The sequence below is a fragment of the Ascaphus truei genome, chromosome 4 (genome assembly GCF_040206685.1).
Source record: "Ascaphus truei isolate aAscTru1 chromosome 4, aAscTru1.hap1, whole genome shotgun sequence".
Lineage (NCBI taxonomy): Eukaryota > Metazoa > Chordata > Amphibia > Anura > Ascaphidae > Ascaphus > Ascaphus truei.
This window is the reverse complement of record NC_134486.1, coordinates 341,818,300-341,833,567: the sequence shown is the minus strand read 5'-3', so window position 1 is coordinate 341,833,567 and position 15,268 is coordinate 341,818,300. Positions and strand designations below refer to the sequence as shown.

Below are 15,268 nucleotides of genomic sequence, written 5' to 3'. Positions count from 1 at the left end.
TATCAAGTCTTTTACTGTTTATTGTTTTTTTTTTATGAAAATGACACTGGTACAGTATACTGTAAGTATTCATCTTAAATGCAATGTAAACTGAGAGATGGGGACATTTTAAATCACTAATCTAATGCCTTTGGTTTAAAACTGCATTTTCAAGGTGCAGTCCCTCCTTGCTCAATAAGAACTAATAACAGTGACATGTTCAATAGGTTAAATCTAGGAGATTAGCATAATTTGTAAACAAGGAAGACAAGTGTAAATATAAACCATGTATAAAATGGTTTTTGAAGCAAAAAGTGGCACTGTGTGCTCATTTGCATGTCATTTCCCAGAATCCCTTGCTGCAGTGGAAGTGCTGTGTGCTGGGTGCAGACCTGCCTAAGACATGCAAATGAGCATACAGTATATTTACATATTTACATTCTTTATTTTAAATTTCTTTAAGAAAAGTGGGGGACAAGTGTAAATATTTGAATGCAATTTTTCCATTTTTATTATCTCCATGATAACAAATGTTGTTTTTATTATATTTACCTAATGTAATTTGTTGTAAAACTGTTTCTTGCAAAACAATAGCCTTGCCCTGTCTTAACTTTTAATCAACCACAAATCAGCAGTATAGAAGACAGGCTGCAAATATGTTTAGTAGACATAAGAAAACATGCTAATATATTTGTAATTGTTACTAATATTATTCCATGCAGCATTTACAGTGTTTACGTTACAAACAATCTCTTTGGCAGCCTGAACAATATCCTGAACACGTCTCAGAAAAAAGCATCGTTGGGGAAGATGAAGGTTCATTAGACCCTTTTTGTCCCACATCTACCATTGAACACATTTTTCCAGGAAAAGAAGTGTCCTCAAGTAATTTTGAGGATATGATGCAAAATGACCTTTTCATAGCAGAATTTGTGCTTGTAATGGACTCTGATGAAGGTGAAGATGACATAATGAAGAAAACAGATGAAATACTGTCTTTTGAAGAAGAAGGTTATGAATCCAGTGGCACGCAAGTATCAGCTACACCAGAGCCTAAGGGAAATCTAGCAGAAGTAAATGTTAACGAGATATGTGTCCCTGAAGCACAACATAGTGACTTCTTGAATTATATCGATTGTCCAGAAAAAGAACTGCAGGTAAAGTATCTGAAAATACCATATTAGGGTTACTAAGAGACTACACATGACTGTAAAATAATATCTCCATGGCCTATACATTTAGCATTCTTTGCACAGTATACAGTAGTTGGCCTAACCTTGCTTAGCTTGATCTTATTTTAAGGGTCAATTCCTATTAGGACCAAAGTGAATTGATTCCAATGACATGTTCAAGGGGTCTCATCTAGGTAGTTACCCAAATCTGACACCTACTGTATATTTATTTTTTTAAATTGGATTTGGGATGGGCTTGATTTCCTCGGCTACTCCCTTGTGTGTGAGATATCACTGTTTTCAGCAAGTACTTATACAGCCAGAGTCCTGTCTTACACTTCCTTTTAACTTAATTATTTCTCTTATAACACCAGGGTGTGCTAAGAGTAAATAAAACATTTGATAGACAAACACTTCATCATTCAGAGTTCCCTAAGAAATTCAATGAGTCGACTAAGTGGATTGCACTTTTAATGTATATTAACCAGTTTTTCTCAACTATTTAGGGTTTATTTAAGATTTGTTAGCTTTTTTATTGTTCATAAATGTAGACTTAATACTTAAGCATTGTGTAGCTGGGTTCTGAAGTGTAGGATTAAAGCACGTTTTGTCAATCTTTACCTAACAATACTTACCCATTTGTCCATTTAGGAATTTTAAATATGTTAAAAAAATTACAGTGTAGCACCTCTTCCCCTCCCCCCCTGCAGGAGATCTGGTATCTACAGGGTGTGCTCTGGTGCTGTTTAGAACACCTGTGGTCTTCCAGGAGGTCTGAGGCCTCCGCTTGTTGAATTGGGAGCAGCAACAGGGCAGGTGTTTTCTTCTGGTGCAGCGCCTCCATCCTATGAGGGTCTTGGCAGAGATAGGATAGGTTCCCACAGGCACATACTCCCCCCCAGTAACAGGCTCACACCAGCTGCTGTATAACTGGGTCTTTATTGATGGTATTCAGTCATCCTCCACAGTCCCTGGAGAAGACCAAAGAGGCTTGAAGCCCCAAGAGCCCGTCCTTAGCTACCTCACCCCCTGATGGGGCAAGGGGGATCACTTCCACTCCACTGAGGGAGGGAAGACAAACACTACCACAATTTGGTAGAGTGCCAGATTTTATACTCGAGGGAGGGGCTTGTAACCCTGCCCCATATCAGGGCAGGTCAAGGTACTGACAGGCATCACACCATCTGCATGTGACCCAGTCAGTACCCTCCCCAGGTATGACATTCCAAACTGCCGGTAAGCCTGCCCCTGGATATGACAACAATGTAGCTATCCAGGCTGCAACTGCGGGCTAGGCCCTGTGCAGGAGTTTAACCCCAACACTGCCTGCTCCTATCTGGACTTATAGTGTTGAGGCCAGTGAAAAGGCGATAGCCAGGGGCACTAGGCTACAATAGTAAAAACTGTAGTTTGTATTTTCAAAGAATAGTTGTGGGTATTTTCTGTTGAATGGGTGAAGGGGTTTAAAATTATTTTTTATTCTGTGTTCTTTATGTTAGCTGCCTTGAACCAAACATTTTGCAACAGAGTTAGAGCCTGAAGCCAGTTATTCAAGTTGTAACTTATAGAGTATTTATCTTTAGTCAGCTCAACTACAGATACCCTTTTTTTAAATATAGAAATATCCAGAAAGGAATTTTAAAATGTCAACAATCTTACCATTATTCTTTCCTTGAAATCATTGAAATAATGGTGTCATTTCAAGTAAATAAATAATGCACTCATATTAATATTTTATTAAATTGGACAGTATACCACATGGCGTTTTGGTATGTGTAATATGTGCCAGGAAGATAATACAACCTCTCTCTGGTGTTGTATACCGTAGGACTTATCTATATTATCTAACCTTACATGTTTATGTACAAGATAAGGCAGCTACAGGGATTTCTATAAAAGTACAGCAGCACATCACCAGTTTCCCTAATACTGTGTGTTCAGCAAGGGCTTGTCCAGCCATATTAGCATTACTCACACAGTTTTAGTCATGTTTACTGTATATTCTCCACTATCTACAGCAAAGCAATCTTTATTTTGCCGTAGTGTCTATTACATTTATTAGTTTATTAATAATGTTTAAAAACAAAGTCAAATATAGTATGTTGTTTAGGAGGCACTAACGAAAAACATAAGTGTATGTTCCTTAACCATTATGTTAGACAGTAAAACAAATAAGCTTCATTTCATTCTTTTGTATTTTGAAATTACAATATATAGACAAATGTGCAGGATAGATGGGCCATGTTGTTCTTATCTGCCATCAATTTCCGGCTAAATTACTGCCTTTCGGAATAATCATTGGTCAGGTAGAGCTACTGTATTAAAAAAAAAAATCCACCAACTGGCAAATGCATAAACTGTTTAGGACACAGAATCATAGTTTTTTCTTAAAGGCAATTTTTAATGTTTCTTTATTTTTTCTCCAGCCATATTCAACTGTGCCAACTGCTGTTCCTATTAATTTTAAACCACAAGATATGAACTTAATATGCTCAACTAATCGAAGTGTAAAACATAGCAGGAAACCCATATGCTATGTCTCTGAAAAGCACGAAAATTTCACATACTTTCAAAATACCACAACTTGCTTTGCCCCTGCAAATACACAGGAAGAACAGACTTCAGAGAGAAGTTCACAAACATCTAAGTCCATTAACATGCAAAGTACAAATGCTCCAAGCTCTATAATCAATACACAACTAACAGCATCACCTGCTCGAGTTAGTGGCATAACGCAATCCTCACATTTTCTAAATGATACAGAGAACCAAAATCCATATGCTCCGGCTTCTCCTGTTGATACTTGTGCAAGGTCAAATGCATTGTCACCTTTACCAGTACGGATCATAACACATTCTCTTTGTCGAAGCCCCAGCCCACTACAATCACCATTTTATGGTTCATCTTCAACCATATGCAGTACAAACGATCCTTGCAGCCCAGTGTCTCCTACTTCAAGGTCAGAAATTGGTTCACCTGTGTCATCTCGCCTTTCATTTCTAACTTCTTTACTAAAATCTGGGAAATCAAGACCGTTTTCTCCTAATTTCTATCAATTTAATCTTGCTTGTAAACCAGATCTTCCAATATCATCACTTCTTCAGAAAACGACTTTAGCATCTACTATACCTAGAAAGTCCTTTTCATGTTTTAATCTTGATAATCCAGAAGAATCAAAGATGGCACAGTTTCAGAAACAGGCTAAATATGAATCTAAAATGTTACCTTCAGTTTCAGAGTCAAATATCTTACATGCTGATCCCTTATTAAAAAAAAGGCCTAATAGCACACTTTCGCCAGACTCAATACACTTTAAGACATCTGCAAATCTTCTGGCTACTCAACAGACAGTTGTGTCTCCATCTTTACTATTACAGCACAAGATTTCAACTCCTCCCTACTCTACTAGAGAAAGTATATCACCACTTAATGTTAAACCCCCTCTAAAGAAAGACACACATAAGCCCTTAAAAAAATATTCAGTTCTTGGGAAGTCAAGAAAAGTTTCATTGTTCCCATCTGCTATTTCACCTAATTGGTCACATTCTCGTTCTTATCCCTCCAATCAAAGACAAAATATTTCATCAAATTCTAAGAAATATACTGTTCCTACTGACCATTTTGGATCAACCACTTATACATTAAGGGAACCTTCAGTTCAGAACCGTTTTGAAAATATCAGTTGGGGTTCTTCCCCCTCTTTGAGCATAATAGACCAGCATCCTTTTTCACGTCCTGATTCCAAGCCACTTCAAATGCTCTTCAATAAAGATATACATTCAATATTGAAGAATTCCACATCATTGTACACCAATTACAGATCTCATTCCAACTCACTCAGTCTTGAGGAATTGCCAAGAACATATGAGCCAAAGTGTACTTCACCTGATAATATTCAGCTAACTCCAAGGTCACGCCTGTCAAGATCCAGTGAACTGTCCTCAACACAGTCCTTATCACAGTGTTCTGACCCTGACAATAAAAAGGTATCCCTTTTCAGCAGACGCATGTACATGCATTAAAATTGCATTAATATAACTCTAATGGATTATGTTTTCTGCATGTTATTATCATATCAACATTTGTTTCTAATATGTTTTCGCAAGTTCAGATATGCAGTTAAATAAAAGTATTTAAAATGGTGATGAGTGAACATCTAATACAGTTGCATTGCTCTAAATTGCACCAGTTTGCTTTGATACACAGGCTGACTGCCTCTGTATGTGTACTGTAAAGGCATGATGTTGCTGAGTTTTAGCATGTTATAGTCATGCTGACCCACTTTTGCTGGAAAGGAAGGCAGTATACAGCATAATAGATAGATAAAGTGCAATAAATAAATAAAAAATGTGCCATGGCCTTTGGATGTGAGCAAATCTAAAATTTTAGGTACATTGTGTAACTTGAAAGAGGGACTAAGCAAAAATGTGGTGTTACATTTGAAATAAAAGAGACATTAAATACAGACACATTGGGAGCCCACATCAAATAGCATCTGGTTCCCTTTTTGGAGTTACACTTGCAGAATTTTGGAGGGCAATTTATTTGCTTACATTACTGTACATGGCGTCTAATTACCAATGTGTGAAAGCCATGATTGCTTGTTGGATAAAACTTTTTTATTATAACTTTAACACTTGGAAAATACATTTCTGTATATCTTTAAATTCACGGCACTGTTTCCTTATCAATTGATTACCTATGACATACTTAATAATTAGTTTAACAAAAATGTTTATTTTGAAAAGCACAAATTTAAAACATAGCAATTTTTTTTTATTTCTCTGATGTATATTGGTGGGTTTTGAGTTACATTTAAACACTATAGATTGCTGAGCTGTGGTCTTAAAGTCCAAACAGTGTGTGCATTACATCTGTCCTTCCATCTGTACATTGCAAGTCCTTCACAATGGTTTACATCCTCCTTGTGTCAGTTTGGTGTTCAAGCGTAACCATATAATGCAGTATGTTTAGTAGAGATATGCTATGGTTTAAAAAATAGTTTTGTTATATTTTTTTGCTTACATTTTGTTCTTTTGCGGAAGAGACAATGCTTAAAATGTTCACATTTTCTTCAGTTTGTGCAAGAATTGCAAAAAATGGCAGAATACAAAGGGTCATGTAACTTAAATGTACGGTTATGTGACCTAAGAATATACTGTTAATGTTTGGGCCCAAAAATGATTTTCATAGTAAAAAAAGGCAACTTTTGCCTGGTCCATGAACTTCAGCGGGAATTGTGTGCATTGCTACCATACATACAGTATTAGCAGTTTGGTGACATTTTCTTTTGACTTTTTTCTTACTTACTGTACTTACCTAACTATATCTGAGTTGCAACCTGCCTCAAGCTTCACCATACGTCTAGCAATGGATTGAGTTGGATTGTGAGACCCAAAGAGTAAAACCTTTGAATCATAATGGGATTTGATATGTTGATGTTCTCACAATAACGATGAAGCTCACAGTAAAGATTGGTAGCAGTTGATAACACTATTATTTTAAGACATGGCAAGCTGTTTTTGCTGTAACCTGTAGAATAATCTCTAATAAAACATGCAACCTTAAAGTTTATTCATTGCAATATCACCACACTATCTTCATAATTGAGAAGACATGGTACTAACTGGAAGCATTAAACAATGATAGCCTAGAATACTGTTTACTTCTTACCTCCAAATTATTTGCTTTGAGTTTGATTGCATGTTTATAAAAAAAATGCAAAGCAACTAAAACAGAGATAAGTAACACAAATGAGTGAAATCAGAGCAAAAATTAAAACAATATTTACAAGAAGGCAAAAATTACAGTAATTAACGCAATTAGTAAAATAATTGTTTAAGATGAACTATGTTTCCTAATTCTTTTTTTATTATGCCTTTTTGTTAGTCATACAAGATCAAGTCAAGCTACAAGGCGTTTGCAGCAATTCCTACAAATACATTGCTTATGGATCAGAAGGTTAGTGTTAATTTATAAACACAGGTCTTGGTGAAGTGATGCGTATTTGTTTTATTTGCCAACAGCACTATAATAGAATGTTGCTGAAATTCGTAATAAAAATGAGCTGTGCTTTCTGACACACTGCGTTTGGTTCTCCAGTGCTATTAATACTCAATTTTACTTTCGCATATAATATGTATTGGATTAGGAACAGTGTATACAATGACCCAGTTATTATGGCTGCTAGTGCTAACACAATAATACCCAGGCTGGTACTCATAGACTGTTTTTAATACACATTAGTCCAGAATGGCTGGAACTAAAATCCTTCAATAGTCATATCTGTTTTTTTTCAAGAAGCTACAGATTTTTTTTTATTTTATGAATTCTGAATGGGAGCGTCTTTTTAGTAAGAGATTTGGGAAAACACAGAGCAAAAAGAGCACCATAGTGCGTTAAAGTCTTTAATAGTAAAAATATATTTAGAAAAAAGTGCGTACATGCGTGCAACACGGAAGAGAATATTTCCCATAATTCATTTTTTTAACGTATTTTATGAAATGTACCATGTCTTCAGTGGAGTAACTCAGTCCCATGGCCTAGTTTTGTTTTATAGTAGCTCATTAGAGCCATTTGGTTGAGTTAGCATGTTTAAAAAATGTATTATTATACGATATCTAACATACTGTAGCAAGTGTATAAATAATAAAACAAATAACCAGTGACAGATATATACTGTAGCTAAAATATCTACTTCAAAGAAAAAAACTAAATAATATAGAAACCCTATACATGGGTTGGTAGGAGGATGGCTAAATACGTCAAATTGTTTGGATGGAGATGAGGGCTCGTTATCTTTTGTGGAAATTCTCATCAATAATTAATTTAATTTAAAATATAGATGTCAACAACATACAGAATTGATTCATCTTTAAGACCTCAATATTTACATTCAACATAACTAGATTTGTTCTAGTACTCACTTTAAAACACCAAATGTTAGCTCCAGTAACCATGACAAAAGCAGGATTAACAATATCCCATATTGTAAATGTAAGATTAAAATGTAACTGTAAAGATTAACCTTGGAATATTTTAAAATGGGACCAGTGGTGGAACTATCATTCCACTAAACTCTGCAAAGCAGGGGGCGCTGGAAGTTGGGTCCGACAAGAGGTCAGGCCCAACTTCAGAGTCCGGCTGCTGTGGTCTTTGCTTGCTGTGGGCCCGGGTCTCTGATTGCTGTGGGGCCCAGCTTCACTTCGCCCCCAACACCTGTTTCCAGATTGGTGCCGAAAGTGGTCCACATTTGGCCCACGTGACCCAAGCTTCAAAGACACTGGCACGCAGGCCTCCCCCCACCACACAGGTACAATTATTATGGTGGTGGTGGGGGGGTTATTGAGGGTGAGAGAGGAGGAGGGTGATTGAGTGTGAGAGAAGGGGAAAGTAATTCAGTGTTAGAAAGAGGAGGGTAATTGAGTGTTAGAGAGTGGGGATGGGTTAAGTGTGAGAGGGGGTGTATTGAGTGAGAGAGGGTGGATTGAGTGTGAAAAAGAGGGGGGATTGAGTGTGAGAAGGGAAGATTGGGTGTGAGAGAGCGAGGGATTGAATGTGAAATAGAGGGGTGTTTGAGTATGGGAGAGGGGGATTGAGTTTGAAAGAGAGGGGGTGTTGAGTGGGAAAAGGGAAGGATTGAATGTGAGAGTGAGGTGGATTGAGTGTGAAAGGGGGTGGATTGAGTGTGAGAGGGGGATTGAATGGGAAAAAGAGGGGATTGAGTGTGAAAGAGGGTGGATTTAGTGTGAGAGAGAGGCTGGGATTGAGCGTGAGAGGGGTGGTGTATTAAGTAGGAAAGAAGGGAGTGTAATTGAGCGCTCCTAGTGACAATCAATGTGTATGAATGTACAAATCGTGAATAGAACACATGTATTGAAAAAATAAGTGGTGAACCATAAAATAAACAAGTGATATCACGTGTATATAAATTTGGAAAATTCCTACAGCAATATATACAACCTCATTTTCACCACAAATAGTGCAAGTGCTCATGTGATAAACAAATGTAAAGCAGCTCTGAGTTTAACCCTCTTTAGACCATTCCAGGATCTACTGTAAGCAAGTATTTTTCTTTTCTTCCAGGTGAGGGGAGCACAGATGGTTCACAGCAAATGTGGAAAATAAAATTAAAAGAACATAGTGCGACCAATATAGTGAAGTGTCTTAATTAATAGAAGGTGATAATAATCCACTCACCTATTCTTCTTTGAATTAAAGCATGTTAGAGATACATACTGTACTATCTCTTACGGGAGCTGTATAGGGACAGGATATCAGGATATCAATGCCGATCTTCTCAAGGTAGTGTATTACAAATACTTTCTCTCTCCGACATAAGTAAAAAGGGAAACTCTCATGGTATGAGTATAGTATGTCCACTTTTGTATTCTGAATCACAGTATGTTGTAATCATAGTACACTAACATTTTGTACATAAGAACCAAACGTTGTACGAATGCTGAGGATTTCAACTGGTGTCTGTCTCCGGCGTGCGTCTCTCCTTCCAAGATCCTCCGTCACTTCCGGTGACGACTCGTCTCTGGGTGGGACTGGTGGAAGACGCGCTAGGACCTTAGCCTGGACTCCTCTGCACTGCTAGGACTGGATGCGGACAAGATTCAACGTGTTTCGCTAAATTGCTTCTTCAGGAATTAACGGACGTGATGGAGGATCTTGGAAGGAGAGACGCACGCTGGAGACAGACGCCGGATGAAATCCTCAGCACTCGTACATAGTTTGGCTCTTATGTATAAAATGTGAGTGTACTATGATTACAACATACTGTGATTCAGAATACAAAAGTGGACATACTATACTCATACCATGAGAATTTCCCTTTTTACTTATGTCGGAGAGAGAAAGTATTTGTAATACACTACCTTGAGAAGATCGTCATTGATATCCTGATATCCTGTCCCTATTAGCTCTTGTTTCTAACATGCTTTAATTCCATGAAGAATATGTGATTGAATTAGGCTGCGCTTATACTCCGGTGACGCGACCGATGGCGTCACCCGACGCCCTCGCCATTGCGATAGTTGTAATGTAAGTTTAGGTGATGTCACTGGCTGCAAGGCCAGTGACGTCAGAAAGGGGGAAGCCAGATGGACGGAGAACTTCTATGATTGGCCACAAGGGGAGACCGTCGCAGGAAAAATCAAATAACAGTGACTACCAGATTTTTGGTAGCACTGTCGCTTTGTCGTGCCGTCGCATGCACTATAAGCGCCGACGACGGCGACAATGCATTTGTTTTGACGTGACTTTGTGTCACCGTCGCATCGCCGACACTATAAGCGCAGGCTTAGGCTTCTGTCCCAGTCAGCACTGCAACACGTGCGTCCAGCGAGGGGGCGGCGCGTGCACAGTGCTTCACTGCAGATCGCGGTCTTGGGAGAGAGGGAGAGATTGCGACGGGAGATGGTGTGGTGAGGGTCTTGCGGGGGCGTAGCCATGACCTCACGCGGCTGGTTCGCCCTCATTGGCTGAACTGCCGGCGGGGGCGTTGCCACGCCTCCATCGCGCGTTCCAAATACAATTTTTTTGTATTTGAGAGAACACGTTGTAGAGCACCTGCACCTTCCGCATGGAGGTAGGGACTGGGACCGGACTGATTGGAGGGCGGTGCTTGTGCGCACAGTGCATGCGGAGGCGTGACTGTAGAACGCATTGGGACCGCAGCCTTATTATCACCTTTTATTAATTAAGACATTTCACTTTATTGGTCGCACTATGTTATTTTAATTTTATTTTCCACATATGCTGTGAACCATCTGCGCTCCCCTCACCTGGTGTATTGAGTGTAAGATAGGGGGAGTGTATGAGAGTGGGGGATTGAGTATAAGAGCGAGGGAGTGAAGTGTGATATAGAGGGGGGATTGAGTGTGAGATAGAGAAGGGATTGATTTAGATGGTGGATTGAGTGTGTGTCAGGGGATGATTGAGTATGTGAGAGAGGGGAGATTGAATGTGAGGGAGAAGGGGATTGAGTGATATACAGTAGAAGAGGGGAGATTAGGACTGAATGCAGCGGATGATAGAGGGGGGGCTTTACATTTGTTTTGGAGGGGGGTAAAAAAATTGTAGTTACACCACTGAATTGGACTGTATTCTGGGACCTGTTCTAGCAACTGTACTAAACCTAAAATCTGCCTGACCACTACTGCCCCAGTGACAGTGGACTATCGCTGTGTGGGTTCTGATCCAGAATCATGGAACCCCACAGTGATCTGACTGCAGTATGGTTTCCGATGCTGTGATTTTTAACCCAAGACAGTAAGTCCTTCTACATTTGTCCATTGTTTCCATTTTATTTTTCTCTTTTTCTTTGATACATTTTATGTACAGTATATTCACATAAAGAGTTGCCACTTAATTATAATGTTAAATAGATGATTGGTGACCATTCATTTTGGTAGGATCAGTATGTTTCTCCAACAAAAAATGAACTATATTCTATGAAAATGAAATGTTTATACATACTGTACTGTATATAGTGTGTATAAGCAGGATGCACATTTTTCATTCTAAATTTATATTTTACTTAGTCTATTCTTTCAACTAGAGCATATAGAATTGTTTAGCTATAGATCAGTCACTGGGTATTTGTTTAATTAATATGCTATTGCTATATGAGTTTTGTATAATAATAATAATAATTTTTTGAACATTTTAAATCAATCAATAGGCCCTAGTGAGCCATTAAAAAAAGGGCTGAGTTAACCTCCCTGATGAAGTAGTACAATGCACAAAATGTTTAATTTTTTTAAATAAATAAATAAAAATAAGGCATTTTTGGAAATATTAACTTCTGTAATGCACACAACTGTGGAGCTACCCTTGTCCCTTTTGTCCCCAACTTGGAAGGACAGAAACTGCTGTAGATGAATATGGGACACTGGGGAGGTTCCCCTGCTGCAGTTAACACGAGTTCCAACTGAGAACAGTATTCTGATGCAGAATGTTGCCAAGAACCCTCAGTTCTGTGCCATATAATCGTCTGTCCTGCTGTGGTCAGAGGGTGAGTTCGGTGTTGAAAGAATAAAAAACATTCACATGTGGGGTTATTCTTGACATTATCTATTTTTTTCGTGTATTTTTACTATTAAAAAGTTTATTCCCTATGGTGCTCTTTTTGTGTTTTCTTTTTCTTATATCTCAATTTTAAAGGCTTGATTTATAGTACCTTAAAAAGAGCTGTGGGCACAAAAATGCATTTTTTTTAAAGAATCCTCCCTTAGTGAGATAAGATAATATTTATTTCCAATGAAAGAGTTTGAGATGTGCAAATTTCAATGGCAGATTTGGATCCGCACAGATCGTCCGGTTCCTTTGGTCCGTGGTTTTATCTCAAATAGGGGGATTCACGTTTTGTGGATTTTTTCAAATTATTATTACCAGTGCAATCATTGGATACCATCCATTCACAATTTGCAGAATCCAATCCGTGGATTCAGCAATCTGTTGGCAGATTTTTAAGAATCTGTCACCGGATTGCTGAATCCGTGGATTGGATTCTATAAATGGATTATATCCAATGATGGATTTTGATGAATCCACACAGATTAAAACCGACCAAATCCATCCTCGGATTTTGGGGGGGAAATACAAGAAAATCCAGGAAACAAATTTCTTTATGAACATTTGTTTAGTAGCACATGTCACAGGAGACCAGTACTTTTATAATTTTTACCATTCGGTATCAATTCACTAGGCAGAACAAGGTAGTGGAAAAAAATTAGGTTTATTCTGGTGAGACCAGCAGACATACAAATGATACACAAAATACAGAGGAATATACACTTATCGGGGGCTCTGGGGGGAGAACAGGAAAAAAAATGTGTACAGATGTACATGCACCTAAGTGCATCAGGGGTGCGCTGGGCATACAGTAGTTTAAGCTATTCTACATAAGTTGTTGCAAAATACATATATGTATCTGAGGAGTTTATATAAATGACTAGATGTGACCCTTAGACTCACTGACCAGAGGAACAACAAGAAACACAATGGATCAAAAACAAAAACAATATAAATTCAAGTATAGTCAAATGACCACATGCATGATGCAAATAACCACTGATAGCACTATCCCTTAGGCTATACTTATAGTGACGGCGATGGTGACGTCAGACTACGGTCGCTGGAAAAATCAAATTGAGATGACTTCCAGCGATCATGACCAAGCCGTCGCTCCGTTGCGCCGTCGCGCTTACTATAAGCGCAACTGACGGCGGCAATGCATTTATTGTGATGTCACATCACTGTCACAGTTGCCGGCACTATAAGCACAGCCTTAGAGATGCAGACCAATAGCTTGCACAGATATAGGCACCTTATTTGTTCCCTGAGTGTAAGTGAATATGATTACACCCAAAAGTATGTTAAATATATATGTATATTAAAGTAAGGATAAATATTCTGCGTACATCAGGGAGCTAGAACATAAACATTGAGTGTGCACAGCACACAAGTTACCACTCGGCAGCTGAGGGTTCAGGAGTCAGGAGCTGGTTCCTTAGGCAAGCGTTTCAGGTAACAGCTGTGGATTTTCTCCTTCATATAAACACCCGGACACAAAATCACCGCCTCTATGGAAACCTTCCCTCTGGTCAGGTGGAACACGGAAAATCTGAACGTTCTACAGCCTGCAGTCACACTCTGAGGATCCCCAGATTGAGCAGTGAGGACTTAAACAATCCAAAGTGTTCTCAGACCGGCACTGCCTCAGATGGAGGCAGACTCTCTTACAGCAATGGCTCCAGCTTGGGATACCGTCGCTCCGTCGTGGCGCGCTGTATAATGACGTCACAGTCGTGGTTTTTCGGTAACCAAAACACAGGGATGGAAAATAGTCTCTAGACTCCCTGATGAAGTAGTGTTTACTACGAAACGCGTAGGATTATATCTTTATCTATGTGTAGTAGGTTTTTTTGCTATATCCTGAACATTGGGCGCTCTAGAGACTATTTTCCATCCCTGTGTTTTGGTTACCGAAAAACCACGACTGTGACGTCATTATACAGCACTCCACGACGGAGCGAGGGTATCCCAAGCCGGAGCCATTGCTGTAAGAGAGTCTGCCTCCGTCTGAGGCAGTGCCGGTCTGAGAACACTTTGGATCGTTTAAGTCCTCACTGCTCAATCTGGGGACCCTCAGAGTGTGACTGCAGGCTGTAGAACGTTCGGATTTTCCGTGTTCCACCTGACCAGAGGGAAGGTTTCCATAGAGGCGGTGATTTCGTGTCGGGGTGTTTATATGAAGGAGAAAATCCACAGCTGTTACCTGAGACGCTTGCCTAAGGAACCAGCTCCTGACTCCTGAACCCTCAGCTGCCGAGTGGTAACTTGTGTGCTGTGCACACTCAATGTTTATGTTCTAGCTCCCTGATGTACGCAGAATATTTATCCTTACTTTAATATACATATATATTTAACATACTTCACTATTTGCGTTTTGCGCTGTTTTTTGTTTCCGTTTCCTTAGTGCTTAGGGGGGTGCCGAGCCACCCCCTGGTTTATAGCTGCAGACGTCTTCATATACTACACTTCACGGTTATGTATTCATTTTTATTTCACACTGTGGTAATATGTGGTTTTACTATTTAGTTTAAATTAGAAGGGTATATGTTATTACACATTTGATCACTGTTATCACCATTAGAGTTTAGTTAGTTGCGCACTTTTTTTTCTATACTCTCCACGGGTGCCTTCAATTCGTGTTCAGCGTCCTTAGAGATGCTACATCCCTCAGCTCCTTCCTGGTCTGACATCACTGACCGGAAGTAACGTGTCCTCGTCAACGATCCAGCTTGTGTTTCAGCTTTCAATGTCTCTTTGCTCAGTGTAGGTGAGGAGTGAAACACTGGGGAAGGGGTGGGGGGGTAGGAGACACTAGCCTTAACTAGGTGTAGGCGCCTGCTTCAGAAGACTTACCCTGTCCTCTCCTGGTCCAGAAACTTCACGGTACCTTTCTTCGGGAAGATACCTGGCTATACCCACTAACCGCGAGCAAAGCGTAAAATAGAACTTGGCCGCAAAATGCAGGACTTAGTCTCAGCTAAATCGTAAAGATATCTGGGGAGCTCCCTGCAACAAGTGATTCGCTATAAACA

The 15,268-nt window shown here is 39.3% G+C and overlaps 1 protein-coding gene across 9 annotated transcripts in view; it reads left to right on the top strand.

Moving 5' to 3' along the window:
* The window catches only part of MLIP (muscular LMNA interacting protein), a 304,176-nt gene that overhangs the window by 120,786 nt on the left and 168,122 nt on the right, over positions 1–15,268 (top strand). For 8 of the 9 annotated variants that reach the window (XM_075598169.1, XM_075598166.1, XM_075598168.1 and 5 more), the window contains exons 3-5: positions 741–1,136; positions 3,578–5,137; positions 7,041–7,112. In XM_075598169.1, the coding sequence (XP_075454284.1) occupies positions 741–1,136; positions 3,578–5,137; positions 7,041–7,112 (2,028 nt within the window). The remainder of the gene's footprint in view (positions 1–740; positions 1,137–3,577; positions 5,138–7,040; positions 7,113–15,268) is intronic. The other variant, XM_075598171.1, reaches the window with a different exon arrangement.